Here is a 25,719-nt window from a genome sequence, read left to right as displayed (position 1 = left end):
AATATCATCAATCTATACGACTTCATGACCATTTACACACGCACAATTCCAAACCTGCATCTCCAACCCACATCTCCCTCTTGAGTTTTAAATCTGTACATGTAGTGCTCTGCTTAGCCATTTGGATATCTCAAACGCAATGTGGTCAAACCATCGCGATATTCTGTGCTCTGTAATTGCTTCTCTTAGGTCCCCAGCTCAGGGGACCTGTACCCGTCCCCCGTATCTGTCCACCAAGTCTCCAAGCCAGAATCCTGAATGTCAGCCATGCCTTCAACCTCCCCTCCTCTCCCCAAATCTAAGCAGTCACAGGCCTTCCTGACTCTACCTCCTACAATTCTCCAGTCTCTCCTCTCCCCCTCCCCCCATTCCTACTACCCTCATTCCTGCCATTTACCGTCACATCATCTGAATCCCAGCAACAGTCCGCCACCTGGTCTCCCCGACTCATGCCTTGGTGTCCCTCCAAGTCTTTCTCTCCCACGGGCAGAGGGATGAGGCTGCAAGTCCGATTGTGCAAAAAACCCTTCCAGAAATCCTCATCAATGCTCTCAGGACAAAGGATAAGCAACTAATATCATATTCCTGCCTGCAAGATCTGCCCTGACTTCCCCTCACCATATACACAAGCTGGACACCCTCTATCTTTCATTATCCCCAACGTGGTGCCTCCCCATGTGCTAGACCTTCTATTTCTAACATTTTCCCAACCCAGCCCACCTTCTCCAGGATAATTCTCATCACCCTTCAGGTTTCCTCTCAGACACTGTTCCTTCCAGGATGCCTTCCCTGAGTCTCCAGGCCTGGTGGGTGACGCTTCCACGCACCCCCGAACTTCCTGTACTTTCCTCATCATAACTGCCAAGCACCTGAACCCGTTACGGGACCGTAAGTGCTGTTAGGGGAGTCCACCTTGACCCTCCTAGCATCCCTGGCGCCCAGAACGACACCTGCAACATAACAGGTATTCAACAAACACGCAAGAGACAAATACCTTTGTAGGGAACATTTGCTCACTGATATAATAATAACTTCATTAATTTTTTGCCTTGGGATAGTGATTTTCTGAAAGAACACTGTTGCTTAAGAGAATGTGGACCACAATTTCTCTTTATCCGTTTTCATTTAATCTGCTTTCCATTTACCCCACTAGGGCAATCCACTGCATTAGGCGCTGAGACGCTACATAAATGATTCTACGTCACTGAGTCTGAAAGTAAACACTCTTTCCATTTTCACACAGTTACTCCGAATCACAGCTTCCAGAAGATGCCATTTCTAGGTGAGACATGAGAAACAGCTAAAAATGTGACAAAATAACAATGTCCGGTCAAGGCTGTGAAAAGCATGTCCCACAAACTGCAAGACTTGAAAAGTCTACACAACTGGGACACCAGATAAACAACGGGACTTAAAAGGCTCAAGTCTAAGAATTCATCTCCTCTGATATAGGGGAGAGTTGTTATTTTTATTTTTAAAAGATGATGACCTTTTAATTTAAATACCAGCCTTTTTTCTCATGAATGCCTGAGAAGGGGGGAACTGTAGCCTCTGCATAAGAGAGTTATCCATTTCAGGGAGCTGCTATTTGCGTTGATAATTAAAAATAACACCTTCCAAAACGTTGCTCTAACTTGATGACGGAAAAAAGCACACCTCGGTGCACTTTATTATTTGCTGTGAAATGTTATCGCTAATTCCCAGCGCACAGTGAAAAGGGAAGTTGCTCATTTGCACACAGTCAGTTCTGTTCTTCCGTGACCCCTGGTCTTCCTGCTCCGGTGGGGCTAGCTCTCCCGTCAGGTCTTCGTGGGACTGCAGTGAGCAACCACCTGGCGACCAGGGGAGCCGCAGCGGCCTCAACTCCATCCCTGCAGGTGGCCACACCTCCCAGCTCCCTGCCCCCATCTGGGGTGTGGCGGTGTGTAATATACAGGGGCGACAGCGTGTTCTTCCACGCAGAGAGATGGTCTCCTTTCCCTCTTTTCCCTCCTCATAAGTGATATATCCACTCATGTGAATTAAACACACCCATACTGTACAAAGCACGTGACAGGACTGTGATAGAACTGAGGTTTCACTGGAAGATCCAGTGTTGAAAAATACGGAACAACCGCCATTGTCATCCCTAACATCCTTTATATACAACATCATGCTTATTTGTAGAGCTCTTTTGCAATAACCACTAACAGCATTATTTATTAATATCCTCTGATGACCAACAGGCAATATATTACAAAGGTTTTTTGTGTTCCTATAAATTCCAAACAAAGGACAGAAGGTCTTAGCAGGGGTTTTCAGAGTCCACGCTCGCTGGCCGTGAACCCTCAGGCAAGTCTATAACCTCGCTGGGCTGCAGCTGCTTCTACTCTACTTTGGAAAAATAACAGAAGCCAGGTCAGGTGACCTCCTGAGATCCTTGCTAAGCCTGAGAAATACCATCACGATTTTACTGATGGCCAAACAGTCCACTGCTTTCAGGATATTTTTCTCCATAACACCTAATAACCACTGTTTATAAGTAGAGTATGTGGCATCCATATACATGAATATACGCCCAATATAATACCGCCTATTTAAACAACTGGCAACAACGTTTCACGAACCAACAAATGAATAAACAAGAGGGATCAGAGTTCTAGTGCTCTGGATTTTGCCAACACAGGTGTACAGACCAAGTCGTGTGTACATGCAGATAGCCTCAGCCTGGCATTTGTTGTTTTTCAATAAACATACTGAGCATTGACTATGTCCCAATAGGACACAGTGCTACTGTAGGCAGTCGGATGCCACAACGTCTGTGAACAAACCAGACAGAGATCCTGCCCTGCCTGGTGGAGCTCACCTTTCAGTAAGGAGAGACCGATGAGAAAAAGGCTAATACAACACATATGTAATGTATAGATTGCAGGTGATAAGAGACAGAAGGAAAAAAAGAGAGAAAGAAAGAACACAGTAGAGCAGGGTCAGGGGATTACAGACCTATGGAAGGAGGTGACACTTTAAAACCTGGAGGTCCCAGGGAAGCTCCATTGAGAAGGTGGAATCTGAGCAAAGACTTGAAAAAGGAGTGAACCACGTGGATGGATATCTGGGGGAAGAGGGTTCTAGGAGGAGAGTGGAGCCAATGCCAACATCAGGGGCTGGAAAGCAGGGTTAGCAAGATGCCACAGAGAGGACGTTATGAGGAAGTACCGCCAGGGAGTTGAAGCAAACTTAGGGGTTGGAGGGCAGATCGTGGAGGGCTTCGTAGGCTGTCGGAGGAGCTTGAAACTTCTCTGAGTGAAGTGGGGAGCCACTGTAGGCTCTGAACAGGGGGTGTTGTGCTCTGATTTACAGAGAACTGAGAGAGAGGCAAGTGTAATACAGAGGCTTTAATTTAAAAGAAACATACTGAGTCAATTTAAGGAACTTAAGGGCTCACGAATTAGGTTACAGGTTGTTTAGAAGTAGTAGTAGGACCAATGCTCCTGTTTCAGCCACCCAATCACTGCATTTAGGTCTCTGTGCAAATATCACCTCCTCCAGAGGTCCTCCATGATTGCATTTATATAAAATCATGGCTCCCCCTCTGAATTTATCTCCTTACCCTGCTGCTTTGTTTATCTTCGTAGTGCTCATCACTCCTTGGCAATATATCATAGGCTTATTTAATTATTTCCTATCTCCTTTAGTAGAATGTAAACTCTGAGAAGGTGAGACTCTTGCTTTTTTGGTTATCACTATAGCTCAACACTAGAGCACCTGGCTCAGAGGGGGGATTCAGTACCAATTTGTTGAATGAATGAACAAATGTTCCAGGAGTCTAGGAGAACCCTTAAGTTCTAATTTAAAAAAACAGACTATGGAACCGGGGATTAAATAGTTAAAAATAAGCTGTCTACAAAATTATAGACCATTTTCCATCAGTAGTTGGTTTCACATTTTTACTCTTTAGAGTGATGACGGTTCACTGTAATGTTTCATTGTGTTTTTCACGAAATTGCTATATCCATATTGTGGAAAATATGGAAAATGGGAGAAAAAGAATTTAAAATTTTATGTTCCTCTACATCGTGATTAACAATTTAAAGTCTTCTTTGTAGTTTTTAAAGTTTGCTGCATTTTTACACGGCCTTGATATATCCAGACATCAAACGATTTTCTCTGATCTTTAAAGTTTTATCTAAACTTTCTTCTGAACTTTATTTTTTTCTATAAATTTATTTACTTATTTATTTATTTTTATTTTTGGCTGCATTGGGTCTTCGTTGCTGTGCCCGGGCTTTCTCTAGTTGCGGTGAACGGGGGCTACTCTTCGTTGCGGTGCAAGGGCTTCTCATTGCGGTGGCTTCTCTTGTTGCGGAGCACAGGCTCTAGATGCGCGGGCTTCAGTAGTTGCGGTGCGCGGGCTTCAGTAGTTGCGGCGCATGGGTTCAGTAGTTGTGGCTCGCGGGCTGTAGATCTCAGGCTCAGTAGTTGTGGTGCATGGGCTTAGTTGCTCCACGGCATGCGGGATCTTCCCCGACCAGGGCTCGAACCCGTGGTCCCCTGCATTGGCAGGCGGTTTCTTAACCACCGTGCCACCAGGGAAGTCCTCTTCTGAACTTTAAATGCATGTGGTTGTATATGGAAACCAATAAGAAAATATAAGCCATCCAGTAATGTAAGCTCTTTACATCTACATTCCATTAAATGAAGGATTCCTGAACTAGTTTCTAGAGATACTGAGAACATTTCCCCTCTTCAATCCAAGCTCTCATTTTGCCTGATTTAAATTTATTGACTAGTGTGGGATTTTAACCTGCTAAGAAAAGCATAAAGAATTTCGAGGAGAACTCTCAGAATAATAAAACCTCATTCGTTCTAAGTCCGCCGTGCCCAGTTACAAATCTCATATCCCTACAGTTTATCTTAATGCTTCCTACAAACGAGTACGGCATTATTAAGCAAAATCAATAACATAAAGAGTTGGAAGAGAAAAGCTCATCTACTAAAGATAAACTGCTTCCCACCACCTTAGCAATATCATATACAAAACAGTGTAACTGCAGCATGAACAGGGGCCGGCCCTCGTGGATGGGCTGACACAGTAACTGCACATTAGGGACCATACATCTCTGGTGGAAACCGTTTTGCTGCCAGGTGACCAGACTCATGGGTGCAAAATGAGGAATGACCAAGCCGGGCAATGTGGAAGGACTGCCGAAAATCTAAGAAATTTATCTTTGCAGCAAACAACTTGGAAAATGATGAAAGGTTCTTTGCCTCTTGCTGTTCACTCAGGATGTGGCAATAAAAGTTCATTTGTTTTACTCACTAGAATCCCAGACACAGCAAGTTGAATGATGCTGTAGAAAAGGGAAGGATGAATGACAGGAAAACGACATGTTTAGAGACTGAAGAGGAGACAGGGTGGAGGGGTGAGAAGGTAATTAAATCATATACCAAGGGGCTAGGTTCTCGGCCACCCACGTTGGTAAGGCCATTGTGAGGGGGGGTTGAAGATCCTTGCACTTAAGAGCTGACAATGATGTCCCTTCCTAACTCGTGGGCCTGAACTAGGCTAAGGAACATAAAGGGTTTTAAAAAATATAAAGGATGATGATGATACTACTACTAATAACGGGGTGTCAACAATTTCTTGAGAACTTATGGGATGATAGCCAATATTTTACTCTACATGTTGTTATGGACGGAACTGTGTTACCCCCTCCCCCCCGCCCAAATTTATATGTGAAATCCAAACCCCCAGTGTGACTGTATTTGGACACGGGCCTTTACGGAAGTAATGAGGTTAAATGAGGTTCTAAGGGTGGGCCCTGATCCAACAGGACTGCGTTTCTTTTTTTTTTTTCGCGGTACGCGGGCCTCTCACTGTTGTGGCCTCTCCCGTTGCGGAGCGCAGGCTCCAGACGCGCAGGCTTAGCGGCCGTGGCTCACAGGCCCAGCCGCTCCGCGGCCTGTGGGATCTTCCCGGACCGGGGCACGAACCCGTGTCCGCTGCAACGGCAGGCGGACCCTCAACCACTGCGCCACCAGGGAAGCCCCAGGATTGTGTTTCTTGTGAAAAGAGGAAGAGACACCAGGAGTGTGCACACACAGAGGGAAGGCCATGTGAGGACACAGCAAGATGGCAGCCGTCTGCAAGTCGAGGAGGAGGCCTCACCAGGAACCGATCCTGCTAGCACCTGAATCTTGGACTTCTAGCCTCCAAAACTGTGAGGAAATACATTTCTGTTGTTTAAGTCACTCAGTCTGTGGTATTTTGTCATGGTAGCCCTGGCAAACTAATACAGATATGTTATCTCATGTAATCCTCATTACAATATTATCCACACTTTCAAATACGGGAATAGAAGCACAGAGAAGTTATGCAACTTCACTAAAGTTGCACAGCTACTCAGTAGTGGAACTGGAATTGAATCCAAGCAATGATTACAGGACTCACGTTCTGAACAGCTGATGTAACATAATACAAGGTAATGTGATTAATATCCACAGTGATACAAAATGGATGCTTTTATCAGAAAAACCCACAGCAAATACAAACTTCTATATCTACGATGTGCAATTTTAGTTTCCCTCTACTCCCATTCCCATCATACAAACAATAAGCATTTTTTGAGCCAATCTATCTCAGCCACTTTCTGAGGGGGTCTGGCATCAAGCCTTATGAAGTCCATGTTCTCCTGGAGTTAACGTGCTAGTGAGGAAAGCCGGCCAACAACAGAACAGAAAAAAGCAGACAGCGATAATGCAAAGACAAAAATAAAACCGGAAGTTGTGGTGACAGGCGGCGGCCAGCCTGGTCCTTTCCTCCACAGCCAGTTACTGAGACCACAAACAGGACACAGCTCCGAATCCTTGGGCAACTCCTAATGGGGGCTGGCAGGCCCCAGACTCAATGTCCCCTGTTTCTTCCTCTATAAAATGGGCTTTTGCTCTAACAGTCTATGGCTTCTTTGATTAAGTCAGGAAGTTACTCCGGCAATATTTACCCTAACTCAGTTATTAGGTATGATGGAAATAATAAATACTATACTTAAATGTATCCTCTCCTTTAAAGGATTCCTGAAATTTTCCTGTAAGAGACATAAAGTTTGCAGGAAGAAAGGAGGGAGGGGGAGGGATCATTTAACTGGATCTGAACAGGCTTTCGCTAGGACAGTAATCTTTATTTAAGCCCTGGGATGCTGACCGTGTAATACCATACCTGTGGTCAGACACTTCCCATCTTCACCGGGGAGGGAATATAGAGAAAGGATTTTGAGATGAAACATGGAAACTTAAGGTCAGTATAAGGGAGGGTTTGGGGGGCCTGTACAGAAATAAGACATTGGAGAAAAGTGACGAAATGATGCATTCTTTTTCTCTGGAGAGCTTAATCAACCAAAGAAACTGTATCTTGGTATGTCTCGCCCAGAAGTAGAAGGACGATGTGACTCGCCGGAGGGATGCCTTGGGGCCAGGAGGCTCTGCTAATGAACAAAGGCGGTTTGAAACAGCACAGCGTCACACCCTACCTGCTGCATCCCCTGCCACTAGGGCGAGAGCAGCGCCACCTCCTACTTGCAGCGTTTCAGGGTGGCAACGTGTGCTAAGACAAAATACTTCCAAAGTGCCGTCAGGAGGCTCCATGGCAGGAGTGCATGGGGTGAACTGTACCACCAGAGGAATAAGGACCAACTCACTGAAGACAGTGGAATCAGACAGAAGCGCCCAAGTTAGAAACACAGCCTGCCTTTCTGTATCAGAACACAAACTAGGCATGTAGAAGACCTACAAAAACATGGAAAACTGACTGCACGGTCAGAATTACAGGATCACGTTGATGATCAGGGTGGACCTTTAAAGCGGAACATGTGATTTAATAATCTGGCCCAACAAATAATACTGGCCTCAAATAATAAGATCTAGAACAGACAATTATTACTGATGACTGTAACAAGACTGGAATAACAGTTCATCACGTCTCTTAAAGCCTTAAATGAAGGATGGTGAGAGGAAGGGGAGGGGAGTGAAGAATAGTTAATGGGTAAACCACTGCATACCTTCGTATTTAAAGGCAGTAGTTCAATCAGCAAAAGACACGGGATAAGTTCACCAGCAGACACTTTTGGACACATTCACAGTGCATTTGTAATCACTGGAAATATTATCATTTGAAACATGTGTACATTTATATAAAATTATATATAATTTTCTCCACTTTGATTTCTCCTATTGTTGGGAGATGGACGGCCCCAAAAAACCTGTTAGAGAAATTCTAGGTGCTTGTGGATTTTTAACATTTGTCCTGGGAACCCCTAGTGCCTGAAAGAGCCTGAGCAATTAAATTCACCCCAGCTGTGTGTGTTCAGACACCAACAGGCTCACCACCAGTACCGACAGCATTCCTTGGGCCACATCGTTTGTCTCAGCATCCTATGGTTTGATTCCAGTGCTGAGAAAAAGGGAGCTTTCGTTCCCTCTATAATAGCAATCACTTCAGCGCTGTCTGCTACATCCTCTGATCTCTCCAGAAGTGTCTGGAGTTTTAAAGGTTCAAACTCTGATAAAGTGATACAGAAAACGGAATCCAACTCCAAGAACTATGCACACAGATTCCATGCACGGCTTTTTTCTGGCTCATGGAGACTGGAGTGGTCCCCTTACCTTTATCATAGATTTCCTTCAAGACCCCTCGTTTTATTAGCTCCTCTCTGCTTTGCCTCATCGATATTTTCCTTTCCAGGGCTGCGAGCAAAACACAGAGAAGCAGGGGTGAGTAGGTAACAAAGACGTTTCTAAAAAGCATCGTATTTTAAGATGTATTGAAATGTCATATATGGGAAAGCTTCCGTAAGTTATACTTTACTAATGTAAGCTAATGATACCAGTTAATACGTTTTGATACTATGATCAGCATTTTAATCCAATTATTTAATCATCAAGACAATCAAATTACCTATGAGGTAGGCACTTTTAATCTCATTTTATTTAACCGTGATATATGGTTGAGGAAACTGTACCATAGAGCAGCTCAACAACCTATCAGAGTCATACTGAGAAGAGCATCCAGGATTCAAAGCCAGAAAACACTACCTCTGCGCTCAGCTTAACCTCTGCATCACACATCTTCCTGAGTGTGGCCTTTCCTCACAGGTGGGATTTCTTTTTTAATTACCTAGTGCATACAGATCATGTCTCATCGAGGATTTTGTTGCTTCCCAACTATTTTAAAAGTCATTTGAAAATATCTCCTAAAAAGCTCCCTGGATTGGCACCCAGGTTCCCGAGGAGAGCCTAGGGGGCGGTGGGAGACCTCCATGCGACACCCACCCACTGCTCTCCTCTCTTGGCTCCAAACAAGGAACGGACTGTTCAGTTCCCAAACACACTTCCACTTGACCAGCCATTCACCTGAGCCAACCGTTCGGGCAGGTGGGAGCTGCAGGGGGGAAGAGGGAGCGCTTCCTCTCCGATCAGTGGGTATGATGGAGGGCAAGGCAAGTGGAAACAGAGCCCCAGAGTGGGGAAGTGAGGGCAGCACGAAAGGGCAGGCCTGTGGCCCCAGGTAGGGAAGGGGAAACCAGCGGAACCTGCAGAGGAAAGAAAGCTATTCCAGCAGCTGACATTTCAGTAAACACGGAATGGAGGAGGGGAGAGGTGACAGCAATCACTTTTGTCAACTTGAGATTCTTTATATCCTTTGGATACACAATTATTCGGGGGGGAAACACCAGTTATAAAATAAGGAAACAATTTTACGCACACAAATTTAGATGCAGATTACACATACACACACACCCCTCAACAGAATTTCATGCAAAGAATAGGAGTAAGAACTAGAAAGAAAGCAAGGAAACAAGAATTGTGATTGCAACTATGTTACCCACTAGCTGTGTGCCCTTAATCAAGTCACTGTGCCAGTCTGGGAAGACACTGGTGCCCCCACCCCAGCCACCACGATTTACCCACAGACGTGAGGGCAGGAAGGTTGTACGGAAGGGCAAGGGTTAAAGGTGAGCGGGAGAATCAATGGAGCGGTGTTCGTTTTGGGAGGTGAAGGAGTTTTATGTCCCAACCCAAATAGCAAGATATGGTGGGAAGAGGGCAGACGGGGTTCTCGTGCAGAAGAGGGATGCCCGGGGAAGGGGAAGAGAGGTGCGTGCAGCTCGGTTAGAAAGTTCTGCCTGATTTTAAAAAAGATTTGCTCAGCAGCACGGTGGGAAAGATGGAACAGGCAAGATGAAGCGGGGGTTTTTAAGTAAAAAGTTTGTTAGCGATCTTTTGGGTGAATAAACAGGTGCTTTGCCATCCTGTACTGAACCATGTAAATGAACAGATTTCTCTTCAACAAAATGAGGATTCCCAGGGGCTTTTCAAAATCGTGGAGTAAAGAGGATGAACCTGACCCACGGCACTCAGGGAAGGATCTGCAGCGAGGCGGACAGAGCCTAGACGCAGAGGTCCGAGATCTCAAGTATCAGCAGAATACGGTCACTGTCAGGCCAACCACTTAGGTATCCGGACCTCAGCTGTCTCTCCGCACTCATTCAACAACTGAGGACCAGCTGCCTGGAGTGCAAAGCTACTCTGTCAGGGACTGGAGATGATGGTGACCAAAGGGACAGCCCCTCCCTCACAGGGATTATAGACTAATGTGTGATTCAGTCATCAAATGATGATATCGCCTAATGTGTGACTGCAAATTGAGATGGGCCTCATAAAAGAAGACATGGTTCCTTGGGGCTTCCCTGGTGGCACAGTGGTTAAGAATCCGCCTGCCAATGCAGGGGACATGGGTTCAAGCCCTGGTCGGGGAAGATCCCACATGCCGTGGAGCAACTAAGCCCGTGCACCACAACTACTGAGCCTGTGCTCTAGAGCCCGCGAGCCACAACTACTGAGCCCGTGCGCCACAACTACTGAAGCCTGCACGCCTAGAGCGCGTGCTCCGCAACAAGAGAAGCCACCGCAATAAGAAGTCCACGCACCGCAAGGAAGAGTAGCCTCCACTCACCGCAACTAGAGAAAGCCCGCATGCAGCAACAAAGACCTAATGCAGCCAAAAATAAAATAATTTTTTTTTAAAAAAGAAGAAGACATGGTTCCATCAGAGCATATGATAAATAACCTCCTCCACTGGGGAGTTAGAAAAGGCTTTTCTGAGGAAGAAACCCCAGAGCTGAGTTTGAAAGATAAATATACCTTATCTTAGCCCAGGGCAGTTGGGTAGGAGCTGACAGAAACACTCCAGATAGAGCAAGCTTGGCAACGGCTCCTGACGGAGGAATCAGGGTGCCGTGGACAAGCAGAAAGCAATCTGGTATGACTGTACCACCAGCACCAGGTGTAGAATGATGCTTTAAGATGTGGCCAAAGGGGCAGGGGGCCTGGGCCATGCAAAGGCCTTATTAACCATGTTATTCGAAGGGAAATGGGAAGAAGTGATCAGATTTAAGTATCTGAAAGACCAACGCCCATTTTAGTGTGGAGGATGGGTTGGAGGGAGGCCAGTTACCAGGTGATTACAGAAGTCTGGGCAGAAGACGATGGCAGCTACCCTAAGATGCTGAAGACAGAGACAAGGGACACACTCAAGACACGTGAAGGTGGCAATGTTGCCACGACCCGAAGGTAAGGATTGGCCATGGGGTGTGCGGGGGAGAGAGGGGTCAACGAGGACTCCTTGGTTCTTGACTTGAGTAATTAAATGGACAGTGGTGTCAATGACTACGGTAGGGGACACAGAAGGAGAATCAGGCATGGAGGGAGGATGGTGAGCTCAATGTCATCAACACCCAGGAGGAGCTATCAGGTATGTGCTCGGGAAATGTAGTGGGATACATCATGAAACAGGGATGATGAGACTGTCCTGTACGTGGCAGTGTTTCTCAAACTTTTCCATGTGATTACTCCTAATGGTAAAGGAGTAAGGCCAGGGGCTCCAAGGGTATGACTGAAGTTCCCTGTCCCAAGCATGCCATTTCTTTAATGTATTGAGTTTTTCCTTAAGAACGAAGGTGGAGCTCACAAAATATATCTGCTCTTATTTAAATAAGAAAGTACCCCCCCTCCACCCTCTCCCACATGCACACCAATTTCCACCTTTAACTGACATTCCGGGAAGAGGTGGCTTATTTATACCTTGGCTTTGTCCATTTCCTGTGCAGAACCCTGTGCCCAGAGAGGATACACAGATCATTGTGAGAAGGGTGGATGTCATGTCACTTCATTTAATCTTCACCACAGTCCTGCGAAGTGCTATTATTCCCATTATACAGATGTGGCACCTGAGGCCCAGCAAAATTAACTTGCTCAGGATCACAGAGCAGTAAGTAGAAGAGCAGAAAGAGACTTTAAAGCCTGTGGGGTTTTTTTTTGCCTCCACAATACCACTTTATTATGGAGATTGTTATTATGTATATAGGCTCTAAATATAATCTAATGTATACCGCTTTAAAAATGGAAGGCAAGAATAAACAACAAGGTCCTATTGCACGGGATACTATATTCAATATCCTGTGATAAACCATAATGGAGAAGAATATGAAAAAGAATATATATACGTATAACTGAATCACTTTGCTGTACAGCAGAAATTAACACACTGTAAACCAACTATACTTCAAGGGAATAAGTTTTTAAAAATAGAAGGCAATTTTATTACTAGTTTATTTGGGGCTGAGCATCACAGTAAAATAACATAATTACACTTTGGTTCAGGAGCTTCTTCTAAGGCACTCTTCACTATCTCTCTTAACAAGGTATACGTGATGCCTCTCTGCTAATCTTATTTTCAGCAGTTCCTCCAAAGTTCCAGCTAAGTTTAACTGGGGTCAAAGACAAGCTCACCCACTGCCCGAGGGAGTGAAATCAGATGGGCTCTTGGGGCAGGAGGACAACTCAAATCACCTGACCTGGGCTACTACTAAGCCATAAACCCCCCGGGGGAAGAGGATTCCATGTGGGGAGAAAGAAAATATAACGGTTTCCCTTTCACCGACCAAGGCTAGGTCCGATCCTCCCTCTCCGATAATTCTGGCTTTGGGTAAAACAAAGACAAAAAAAGAAGAGAAGAGAAGAGATTATGAAAAGTTAAGGAAGTCAGAAGATGAGGAACAATGCATCGGGGAAGAGAAGGTATAACGTGTACTGCATCTGTCCAAAGGATAGGAGGAAGAAATCAGGTAAGAGCATACCGAGGTGTGACAGGGAGCTGATTAACTGGGGGATGTTGGTCTCTGGGAGATGGGAAATGGAAGTTAACAGAACAACATCATTTATCTCTCAAAAGGAAAATAAAACTGAAAAGCTACTTCGTTAAACTGGTGGCAAAAAGCACACAAGTAGGTAACATTTTTATATAAAAAAATAAAGTAAGGACTTAGTTTAAAATAAGATCTACTATATAAGGATCACTCCAATATTATTCAGTTATTAAAGCACAGGGCAAATAAAATCTGAGTGACCACACATGGGCATGTGCTGGTGTAAACGTTTTGGTTATGAAACTGGAACGTAGTGATTGTTGCACGACTCTTCAGTTTTACTAAAATCACTGAGCTGTACTCGTCCAAAGCATTAATTTTATGTTGTGTAAATTATACCTCAATCAAGCTGTTATGAAAAAAAAAAATAGTGACCACCAGGGCAAAAACATGAGTTAAAAACAAAAATAGTAAATCTAAGCAGACGATTAAATTAAACTTTAGGCCACCGTCAGCAAGAGGACAACAGTAAAATACAAGGATTAGATACGTAGCATACAAAAGTAACTTTCTAAAAACAATCATTTTAACCTCTAACAGGATAGAAACAAAACAGAAAAAGCAGGAAGCTGGTTTCCCCCCAAAATGAAAATACAGCTCAGAGCACAACAACGCAACTCCTTGGATCTTTAGAAAAGAACCAAATCTCCAGGCGGTAGAAGGTGCAGAACACTGTAATAGGCTCTTTTTTTTTTTTTGCGGTACGCGGGCCTCTCACAGTTGTGGCCTCTCCCATTGCGGAGCACAGGCTCTGGACGCGCAGGCTCAGCGGCCACGGCTCACGGGCCCAGCCGCTCCGCAGCATGTGGGATCTTCCTGGACCGGGGCACGAACCCGTGTCCCCCCTGCATCGACAGGCGGACTCTCAACCACTGCGCCACCAGCGAAGCCCTGTAATAGGCTTTTGGGATGGGCCTGTGGTGACTGAAACATCAAAACCAAATTGCATAAACCAGCAAATGTGCAAGGCTACTGCAGGGACACCCGGTCTAAAATTCTACGCCAGCATGTGAGACAGCCCGAAGAGGAAAAGGCTAAAAATGACTGGCTGGCTTTTAGAGGCAAACAAAGACAAAGAATTAGTTGAGTAGGTCCAAACGCATCTTAAAAAGCTTCACATACCCCTCTTTCTCTCCTGAAATGAGTGCGAGAAGTACTTCTCAATTACTGTACCAAAAATGGCCCCAAATGGCCCCCCAAAATGATATTAAAAGGTTGGCATGTCCAAGGAAGGCTCTCGAAGCTTGTCATTAAACAAAATATTCATATAAAAACCATGCAGAAAACCTTGAAAGGCCTTTTTAATATCTTTATTGGAGTATAATTGCTTTACAATGGTGTGTTTCTGCTTTATAACAAAGTGAATCAGCCCTACATATACATATATCCCCGTATCTCCTCCCTCTTGTGTCTCCCTCCCACCCCTCTAGGTGGTCACAAAGCACCGAGCTAATCTCCCTGTGCTATGCGGCTGCTGGCACAGGTATTCTTGCATTTTATCACCATCTATTGACCGTGCCTTTTTATTTTTCGTACTTCTGATACGTTGACATCTAGGAGCCATGCTGATCCTAGAGACAGACAGCCCCTCCCAGGGCTAACAGATTCCTACGATAGTAAGTGACTTGCCTGTGAGCCTGCCTTTCATATGCAAAGCGACCACTCCAGAGCCCCTATCCTCAATCATCTCCTTTACGGAGTCCTTGCACTACAGGCCAAGGTTCTCCTGCCCTCATCACCCCAGGGCCAGGTACCAGACAACTAGAGACAGTCCTCATGCCCCAGAGCCACTAAAATGATTCACCCTAGCCAGGCACACCTGCTAACCCTGTCCCGCACATTCCTTCCTGTGGAAACGGCAATAAAGGCTCTTGCCCACGTTCTCCTCCCTTTCTGCTTCCTGAACAACCCTGGGGCTTCTCCACGTGGCTCTCCATGGCCTGGCATGACCCGTTCTCTTCGGGATCTGTGAATGTAACAGACTCTCTTTTCAATGGCAATTGTCTCTTGACCTGTGGGCTTCACCATACCTGAATAATAATAAAGCCTACATTTTAACACACACCTATTCTTGCACTGGTTTGTAAACAAAGGGAAAAACTAATGAGGGTTTTGGTTTTCACAGCTTTATGTTCCATTCTATTGCTCTGAAGTCTGTTTACATTTGAGCGAGTGCTTTAGTCACAGAAAGTCTGGTGAAGGACCGATTCTCAGCAGTAACTTCCACCAAAGCACAGAGACTAACTCTGGTAATGGAGTGACAGCAGTTCTAATCACTACCGTAAACCTCTTTTGAGCCACCACTGCAGTAGATGCCATATTTACTAAAAGCCCGTTCCCCATCACCTCCCCCTAATTATTTTTTCTTCAGTCTCCCTATCCACATGGTACGTGCTAAGCCACGGAATCCTATGCTCTTTAACATCAGTGAATTTAAAACAGGCATCTTGGATGGGCTTGTTCTGCTTAGTGAATGCCTGCGATGGATGACTTTGTTAAAAATAACTAGGACATTCTCTTTTTATTTTTTTCATGTGCTCACATACACGTGTTCTTTAATTTTTTTATTTATAAAAATACATGAAACCTTTTCACTGTAAATAATTCAAGAAACAGAAAACAAACTCCTTTTTCATTGTCCCTCCTTCCATAGACCCAACTCATCAAGTCTCACTACTGCCCTTCTTTGATATTTTCATTCTCTCTTTTCCTTCCTCCCTCTCTCTCTCTCCCTCTTTCCCACACACACCCAACACTATATAAATACAGTTTTTAAAACTATATAAATACAGTTTTTAAAACTCTTTTTTCTCCTCTCATTTATAAATATGTTTTAGAGATCTTCCCATCAGTACATACAGAAGCACCTCATTCTTTTTGAGTACCACATACCATGACATGGGATATAAGCGCCAGAACTGATTTCACCATCTGCAGCTGAAGAAAATTTAAGTTGCTTTGCATTTTTGGCCTACAAATATTGCTACTGTGACTATGCCTGTTCAGGCACCCATGTGAACAGGTAAACGAATTTTTCTAAAATATATCACTAGGCTTACTGGGCAGGGTATTTTCGCTGTGCTCCCCATACTGACGGAAGAAAGAAACTCTTGTATTTCATAAAATGAGGAAATGGGGAATAAAAGTAATATTGATGCTTTTTCAGTCATCTGGTTCTCAGAGTACCAGAGCAGGGAGTTGTTCATATTTTTCTCTAGGATAATCTATCTCTGTTGAATTCTCGGCTCAACTGCCTTCAAATTACATTCTGTATGGGATATAGAAGTTTGAAGGGGGGAAAACAATGGAGAAATGATGAAGTCTGCAGTAGCTTACTGCAGAGTCGTATGCTTTCAGTGGTTAGAATAGTCAACTTGCAAGTAAAGTCTGTAGCTTTTATCCCTTTAAAATTTGACAACTCCAGTGAAAGTGAATTTATGCTAGAGATCTACAAGTAGCAAATGGAGTGAGCCTGCAGAACCTGGAACCTACCTCCACTTCCCAGCTGACATCATCAATACGGAAAATTATTAATATGATGCCACTACATCCTAGAAGGACCCAACATAAAACAACCAACCCACATTTACACTATTTCCAGAGAAAATGCATCCATTTTCCTTAAGATGAAGAGACTCTCTTTCAAAATTAAATGTAAACGGGCTTCCCTGGTGGTGCAGTGGTTGAGAGTCCGCCTGCTGATGCAGGGGACACGGGTTCGTGCCCCGGTCCGGGAAGATCCCACATGCCGCGCAGCTGCTAGGCCCGTGAGCCGTGGCCGCTGGCCCTGCGCGTTCAGAGCCTGTGCTCTGCAATGAGAGAGGCCACAACAGTGAAAGGCCCGTGTACCGCAAAAAAAAAAAAAAAAATTAAATGTATACATACAATATATAAAAGAGGGGAAAGGAGAGCAAGGATTTGGAGGAAGGGATAAATCCAGAGGTCTTCCATTTCAAAAGATCAGATGACAAATACCAGTTGATCTTCTATTTCATAAGGAAATTAAGGAGAAAAGCAACAAGGTTGTCAATCTAAATGCTGTGTTGAAGAAAGAAGTAGAAAAGAATGCAATTTTAAACGTCTAGTTTCAGACAGAATGGTATGATGAACACATTCAAGAAGTCCTGTTAATCTAGAAGCAATCTGTATGAGCACCGACTTTTACCAACAGATGATGTTGAGGGGTCCTATGAACAGCTAAACATTTTGCTAAACGTAGACTCACTAGGCAAGAAGGTTTTTGATTACTCGATTATCCAAAGAAAGCTTATTGAATTACTAATTCAAAATGAAAAATCGCTTTTAACATATTTGGCAATTAAGGCCGAGTGAGCCTCAAAATCAGAAAGACTGAACAACGTCCAACTGCATAGCACAGAGAACTATATTCAATATCTTGGGATAAACCATAATGGAAAAGAATATATAAAGAATATATATATATAAACAGAATCACTTTGCTGTACAGCAGAAATTAACACATTGAAATCAACTACACTTTAATAAAAATTTTTTTAAAAACCAGAGAGATTGACCAGTTTAGAACTATTTTCTCCTCTAAAAATCTAAACCATGTGGAAATTTCATCTAAAAGATTGAATCTAAGGTGTAATTGTCCTCATCACATAATAAGCATAGATCCTGATTCACATTGTTACAGCGTGAACTCCAGCGATGGTCCAAGTGGATGGGGTGCATGAATAAGGTTCCTCATCTCTAACATGGTAACCTACCCAATGTACTCGTGCAACACTGAGTAGCCAGCTTACATAAACTCTTCCCGGCCCATGAGGTAGGAGATGAGATTGTTTATTTACTGTTGTTTGTGATTACATCCAAGTCATCTAGATCAGCACTTTCCACAGTCTGTTCTGCAGAATAGTAACCCCCAGAGATGCTCTGAGGAAAGGGTTGGAGGACAATAGTTTTGGGAAATGCCATGTACCACTGGAGAATCACAGTGTTCGTTAGCAGGAGAGGACCTAAAGAAACCAGTTTAACTCAGTTTAACCCAGTGTTTCTCCCAAATTCATTTGACAGTATGACCCTTTCATGGAGTACCATGGGTCTTTCATTCCGAGGAAAATCTTCTGCGAAACAATGATCTATATTACAGCTTGCAGGAAGCAAATGTGGTTGTTCTGTTGTAAAAAGGAACCAGGGAGGTCAGCTTTTCTAACTCAGCAGGGACACAGGGGGGCCAAGATCTTTCATGAGGAGTTTTCTGGTCAATGTTTGAATCAAACACAACAGAAAACCTAAAGTCCTGCAATATTAAATGAGCAAAGGCATGACTGAAAGATCCAGAAAGATCCTAATAGAGCAAAGTGACCAGCCATCCATCTACCAGTCCTCCTGCGGTCCTGGTAGAGACTTCAGCTGGTAGACATCTGCATTCCAGTGACCTCCCCGGATGGGCAGTCCCCCATCCATTCTCCAGATAAGTAAAGACTAGACTTAACCTTGATCAGCTCAATACTTCAGAGTATCTGTCCAAAACAACAATCTGGGTTTTGACATAATTGGTATTAGGTACTTCTTTCTGACAGTAATGCAGACAGTATAATTTCCTCTGGAGTCAGAGAGCATGAGAGTTGGACATGTCATTAGCACAGACAAGGCGATTTATTTCCCTCTTACTGTGGGAGAAATGCCTGCAGTCAGGTCCCACAGGAGCCTTATCCACTGATGAAGTGTATGAGAAAAAGGATCACAGACTCATTTCAAGCTGTAAGGTGTGCTGTTAAAAGCACCTTTTTCATGGATCTTGATTGGATCCTGGTTTGAACAAACTAGCTATCAAAGCATTTGGGGGTCAGTTGGGAAAATATGAATATGAACTGGGTATTAGACGATATTTTAGGGAATGACTATTAGTTTTGCTACCTATGATAATGGAATTGGGGTTACAGAGGACATTTTCTTGAGTTTTTAGAGATGAATGATTAGAGATGTCTGTCATTTACTTCAAAACACTTCAAAAAAAAAAAAAAAAAGCAATGAATATGGCCACATCTTAGTAACTGTTAGGTGATGGCTATATAACTCTACAATTCAACTGTGCAATGATATCATTATACAATTCTCTCATGTTTGAAAATTCTCAGAATAAAATGTAAACGCACAAAATGAATGAATCTTACAAGTAATGCTGAGTGAAAAGAGCAAGACAAAAGAACACACACACCGTGATTCCATTTATATAAAGTTCAAAACTGGCAAAACTAAATATATGGTTTAGAGATGCATCTCTCTAAACTTTAAAACTACAAAGAAAAGGATATGATGACAATAAAAAATCAGGACAGCGGCCACCTTTGGTGGGGAGGGAAATTGCAATCACAGAGGCACATTAAGGGGCTCCCAGATACCGTCAATTTTTTCTTTTTCTTTTTTTTTGATGTGGCAGCAGTTATATGCACTTTATAACCATCTGTTAAACTGTACATTGATGCTTAATGCACTTTCTCAATGTATGTTTTATTTTCCAAAGCAAAAGCATTCAAAGGACCTCGTTACTAATTCTGCTTCTCTTTTCACTGATGTATTAGCCTCTGAAGGGGAGTAAAAAACTCAGCCACCACAGAATGAAATTATACAGTTGGCCAGCAGACAACTCTTGCTGATGAAAGAAAGGGTGATCATAGGCAATAAAAGCCACAAGTTCTTTCCTGGTCATTTCTTCAAATAGTTCAGATATGAGCACAGAATGGTTGCTCTTAATGCCTGCAGGTATCTGGGCAGCAGAAGAGGGACCTGAAGTTTGAGGGGGAGAAAGCTGGCAGAAAGTTTTCGAGGTGAGTAATTTTGCCAAAGTAAGTATTCTGATTTTTGAAAATAGGTTGAACTGTTCTTGGAGTCCATCCTTGAAGTCGCATGTAAGAAGCAACTTCGGGGAATTAGTTTTGCAAGGATCAGGCTCAACACTCTTGGGAGGGCACCGAGGAAAGCTTATGTTACAATTGGCAGATTCCATCTTCTCTCTCTCTACCCCAATCTGCACAGGAAAACTTCAGACCAAATTCGAACAGAATAACTATCAGTTTTCTCTTCGGAGATTTACAAGACACGGTAGAAATAATTCCTTCTCCATTTATTGGTCCCCTCTTATGGGAACATGGTAGAACAATGATTTAATAAAACTAAGATCTGAAAAGTAATGTAGGTTAAGCCCTGTTTACAACCTTCATTTTGTCTTTTCACCTATATATCACCTATTACAAGGGACTTTATTTCATTAAATGTGGAACAGGTGGCCCTACGGTGATAGAGAATGCAATGTAATGAAAGTATTTATGTTAGAAATAAAGGTTTGATGTTTTGGTGTTTGCTTCTTTTACTTGCAGGGAAGTGTGTCCTAACATCTAATTTTTTTTGTGATTGTGTACCAAGCTACAATTCACATTTCCATCATATTCTCTGCTACCTCTAACACTCCGGTCAGGAATAAAAAAGAAAATTCATTGATTTAGAGCTAGTTAAGTGACTTTCTCTTCCAGATGTAGGAAGCATAATGCTGTACTGTATTTCATTCTAGACACCTAATTATTACTGATTGCTTTATGACAGAAAGGTATCGCCCAAAGCACTGAAGAAGGAAATCTGAAATCCTGCCCAGAACAGCTTAATAGCCCAGGTACCACCTGTTACCCCAAAGATAATAGGGCCGTTGTTCAAAGGGTTTTGTGCTGTCAAGTTAATGGAAATAGGTTTGCCTCTTTCACTGCTTGTTTTTCCTCTAATGGTCCAATCAACTCTGCTGCAATGAAGTCTTTAGAAGGTGGTGTTAAGATGTTTAGGCTTTAAAATCTTACTTCTCTGATTCTTTATAAGACAGAGAAAGACAGCAGTTAGACTGAGGGAATTTATTTGCTCTTAGTATCTAGTCAGATTAAAGTCAACTAATGATTTTGAACAAAAATTTTAAAAACCATAACTATATACAGTTACGTCAAATGTCTACTCAGACAAATATTTTGTCTGAAAGGGACATTTTTGTGTGAAGACTTGATTTCTCCCTTCCGTTGCCATGGTAACACTCACGCTGCATTAGGAACTACTTACTGCGCTTTCCACGTAGTACTTTATTGTAAGTTTCACAACAACTCCAGAGGCTTATCACCATTTTGCAGATAAACAAGATGTTAAGTAACTTGCCCAAGGTGCAAAATTGGACTTGAACCCAAGCCGTGTGATTCCAGTGTGTGAAAACTTAAGCATGACATTATACTGCCCGTCGCCTGACAACTCATCGAGACTATCCGTAAATAAACAAACACGTACAGATAGGCTACAGTGTATATACAGAAGAACGAAAGATATGCCTTTTGCTATTTTCTGGGCCAAATTTTGTAGCCTGTAAACTCTGATCATTTCTTAAATCATCTTATTAAAGTTTAGCAGTGACTTAATTGTCACCAAATGAGGTTTCACAAATGAAGACAAAGCATCCTGCCTCACGCATAAAACTCAATAAGTTGTGCGATTGTTTTTATGATCACGCTGTACTTTAGGAAAAAGTTAAACTGGCCAAAGGAAATACAGAGTCACACAGAAATTTATAATTTCACTCTCTTCTTTTATATGCGTATGTTAAGTAACATCCATGTTTTGGAAGGTAAATATCCACCCGGTTACTTCCCATCAGTCATTTCCGATGGAGAGACTTATAAAGGTAAGAAATGTGCAGATTTGCTATGTCCTTGAAACACTGAGCTGCATGGAGCCTTTTATACCAAAGCAGAACAGAAATGCTCACGAAGAAGAAATGCGTAACTGCATATAATTAAATAACAAAACCTTCCAATCTAAGAGAAAGTCCAAGTAATTTAGAAACATCCTTTCCTACTCTGCATACCAAACATGTTTTTTCATTTCTGTCTCAACCTTCTCCTCTTGCATGATAAGATGCTTCACCCAGAAACAGACCGGGTTTGGCTATTCTTTATCTAAGCATCCGCCAGCTAATGAGAAAAACAATATGGCCGGGCTTCCCTGGTGGCGCAGTGGTTGGGGGTCCGCCTGCCGATGCGGGGGGCGCGGGTTCGTGCCCCGGTCCGGGAGGATCCCACATGCCGCGGAGCGGCTGGGCCCGTGGGCCATGGCCGCTGGGCCTGCGCGTCCGGAGCCTGTGCTCCGCAGCGGGAGAGGCCGCAGCAGTGAGAGGCCCGCATACCGCAAAACATAACAAAACAAAACAAAAAAACCCAATATGGCCAAATAGCCATGATCTACAAATAGGAGAAGAGAGTTATTAATCTGTAATAGGGGGAAAAACTCAACCATTAGTACCTAGATATTATTCCCTGAAAATCCCAGAATATTTGAATAGCAGGTGTGTGAATCAAACATTTACCCAAGCAGCAATTGGAAAAACTGAAAAACATAACCACTGCCAAAAGAAGCAGAAATCTCTTAACGTATGAAACGAAGAACAAAGGTCCAGAAGCACAGGCTGCTCAAAGCTTTCCTTGAGGCTCTGCTTGTTCTCACAGATGCCATCAATACCCCCTCCCTTTATGACAAAGCAGCGAGACATGACAAGCAGCACGTTGCTCCCTTAAATGAACACGCAGCCTTCTCTGTTCCTCCTTTGTGATCGCAACTTCCGAGTTTTGTTTCTGATGGGTATTTCTGCGCTCCTTTTGAAGTAACTGTCGCGTGCAGAGTGAAAGGTAACAAATGTGCAACGCTTAATTCACCCATGGAAATAGCAGAAATCAATGTCTTTCATTTGCTTGACACTGATTCTTTATGACATCATGAATGGAACTTTTTTTTCCTCCATAAAATTACCCAGCAGTCTCTTAATTCTAGGGATTGACTCTGATTTGAGGAAATGTCTGGGCCAGGGCAGCAACTTAGAATTCAGATGTTGATTCTTAGTACCATCTGGGCTTGAGTGAGGGAGGGGATGAAGGATTTGATGGCCATGGTCCTGATGGGAATCTAGCTGATCTCAATGGTGTTCAGAGGCGAAGTAAACCATCAACCCATTTTCTTTCTTCCTCACAAACCCACAAAAGTGGCTTTGCTGGCCTCATCGACAAGTTAATAGAAAAACCTTGCCCAAGGCTGTGTCTATACAATGTTACAGGAATGAGCCATGAAAACAGATCAATCAGCTTGATTTGATTTCTTTTCCTATCAAAACATCCTGTCACCTGGCAGCGCTATAACTAGATAAGCTAACCGCTGTGAAAGCGTGAAGACAGAGACAAAACAGAAACTGTCTGGACTTTGTCACACGTTCTGTCAAAGCTACTGGCTCAGGGATGCGATCAGCTTAGCATTTTTTAAATGGTGATAAAATACACGTGACATAAAATTTACCATTGTAACCACTCCCAAGGGTACACTTCAGTAGTTTAAGTATATTCATATTATTGTGTAACCAATATTTTCATCTTGTAAAACTGAAGCTCTATGCCTATTAAACAATAACTCCCCATTCTTCTCCCCTGCCAGCCCCTGGCAACCACCATTCTACGTTCTGTATCTATGAATCTGACTCCTCTGGGTACCTCATATAAATGAAATCATACAATATCTGTCTTTTTTTGTGACTGTCTTATTTCACTTAGCAAGGTACATCTATGTTGTAGCATGTGACAGAACTTCCTTTTTAAAGCTGGATAAATATTCAATTGTATGTGTATATATCACATTTTGTTTATCCATTCATCTGTCGATGGGCACTTAGGGTTGCTCCCACCTCTTGGCTATTGTGAATAATGCTGCTATGAACATGTGTGTGCAAATATCTCTTTGAGATCCTGCTTCAGAAGTGGGATGGCTGGATCATGTATGTAGCAGTTCTATGCTTAATTTTTTGAGGAACCACCATACTGTTTTCCTTAGTGGCTGCACCGTTTTACATTCCCACCAAAAGTGCACAAAAGCTCCAATTTTCCACATCCTCATAACACTTATTATATCTTTTTTTTTGTTTGGTTTTAAATAGCTATCCTAATGGGTGTGATGGGATGAAGTTAGTTTTAAGATGTCAAAACTCAGGGAGAGGAAAATTATGAGACTCTAATGACTAATGTTTGGCCATGAGCTTAAATGCTTTTAAAAGTTGCCATTTCTTCACCTCGGATCACAGAAATAATATCACAAGCTAAAGGTCTCCTTTGACCCTCTGGGATTATAAGACTTGATTTCTTTATAGAGGAAAAGTGGGGATAAATTTAATGGAAAGGATGAATAAGTTAAGAGGAAAGTTCACATTTTTCAGAGAAAAAGTTTTGTTGTTATTGTCATTTTTATTTCCAAAATAGAAACTTATCCACAAGTGTCTTTATAATTCATGAAGGACAGTAGCTACACTGCAAATATTTGTACCTCTCTCCATTGTGCGTGATGAAAGTCTTTAATTATATGAGCCAAAGTTTCTAGTTTATGAGGAAACCTGGCTACCTGGTATGCACACGGTTGCTTTCTTTGAAACTTCCATGGGGCTTGAAACAATGCTGTCCATTCAACTTGAGTTCCTCAAATGAAACTTTGGGGGGAAATACAACTGCGTTCAAAGGTAGCAAGTATGGATTCTGTAAGCATTTCAACTCTATGTTTCAAACAGGCAGAGAATATATTTATAATGAAAAAAAGAATTAGTTTGTGACTATGTAGAGCAGGTGTCGGCAAACTTTTTCTGTAAAGGGCAGACAGCCACCAGTCTTTAAGAAACTACTCAATTCCGTCATAGCAGCTCTAGACAGTACACAAATGAATAAGGTGGCTGTGTTCCAATAAAACTTTATTTACAAAAACAGGGTGGGAGATGGATTTGGCCTGTGGGTCATAGTTTGCTAATCCCTGTTGTAGAAAACCCAAGAGAAAGAACTTTATAGAGTTCTCCCATAATTTGAAGAGGGAAGAACAAACCTTCAAGCTGTGTGGCAAAAAAAAAAAAGACAAACGGCAAAAGAAACCTTCTTGACATCATTGCTTTCAAAACTAAGTATAAAACTGTGGCTTTCATATAAAAAAATGCATTTCCGGGCTCCATGTCATGTTCACACTTTTGATCCTTGAGCTGAAGAAGCTTATGATACATGAGAATCAACAGAACCTCGGATGTCGAACCTTGAAATCCTAACTTCTTCAAAAGCTAAAGTTTAACTTTACAAAGAAGAAAATCTCGGGTAGAAATGGCACGTTTCATCCTAAGTCACTTAACAAATTCTTGTTGTCAGTGTGAGGAAACGACGTTTTCCTCACCAACTACAAATGGAGGCTGCAAGGTAACCACTGGAAGGAAACGCTGGACCAATCCCTCTGACATCCGCCTCGTTTTCCCCTTGGAGTTTCTCCCAAAGTGGTGAGAAAGGCTCTCTCCTTGGCCAAACTCTAGTCCAGAGGCTCCTCTAAGCCTCTTCTTGACCTGGCCTCTAAGAACTCAATTTTCAACACTAACGATTTTGTCCACCCCTGACACTACGAGACTTGAAGCAACACATACAGTTTCTAGCAGCTC

General features: G+C 42.9%; 1 protein-coding gene across 13 annotated transcripts in view; it reads right to left on the bottom strand.

The window, feature by feature from the left end:
• Window positions 1–25,719, bottom strand: part of PHACTR1 (phosphatase and actin regulator 1) — a 540,649-nt gene that overhangs the window by 102,817 nt on the left and 412,113 nt on the right. For 12 of the 13 annotated variants that reach the window (XM_067752006.1, XM_067752007.1, XM_067752010.1 and 9 more), the window contains one exon: window positions 8,638–8,718. The exons of the other annotated variant lie outside the window; for it this stretch is intronic. In XM_067752006.1, coding sequence (XP_067608107.1) covers window positions 8,638–8,718 — 81 coding nt within the window. The remainder of the gene's footprint in view (window positions 1–8,637; window positions 8,719–25,719) is intronic. 13 annotated transcript variants of the gene reach the window in all.

This window comes from Pseudorca crassidens, chromosome 10 (genome assembly GCF_039906515.1).
Source record: "Pseudorca crassidens isolate mPseCra1 chromosome 10, mPseCra1.hap1, whole genome shotgun sequence".
Classification (NCBI taxonomy): Eukaryota; Metazoa; Chordata; class Mammalia; order Artiodactyla; family Delphinidae; genus Pseudorca; species Pseudorca crassidens.
The sequence above is the reverse complement of the archived record's forward strand: the minus strand, read 5'-3'. Positions and strand labels throughout refer to the sequence as shown.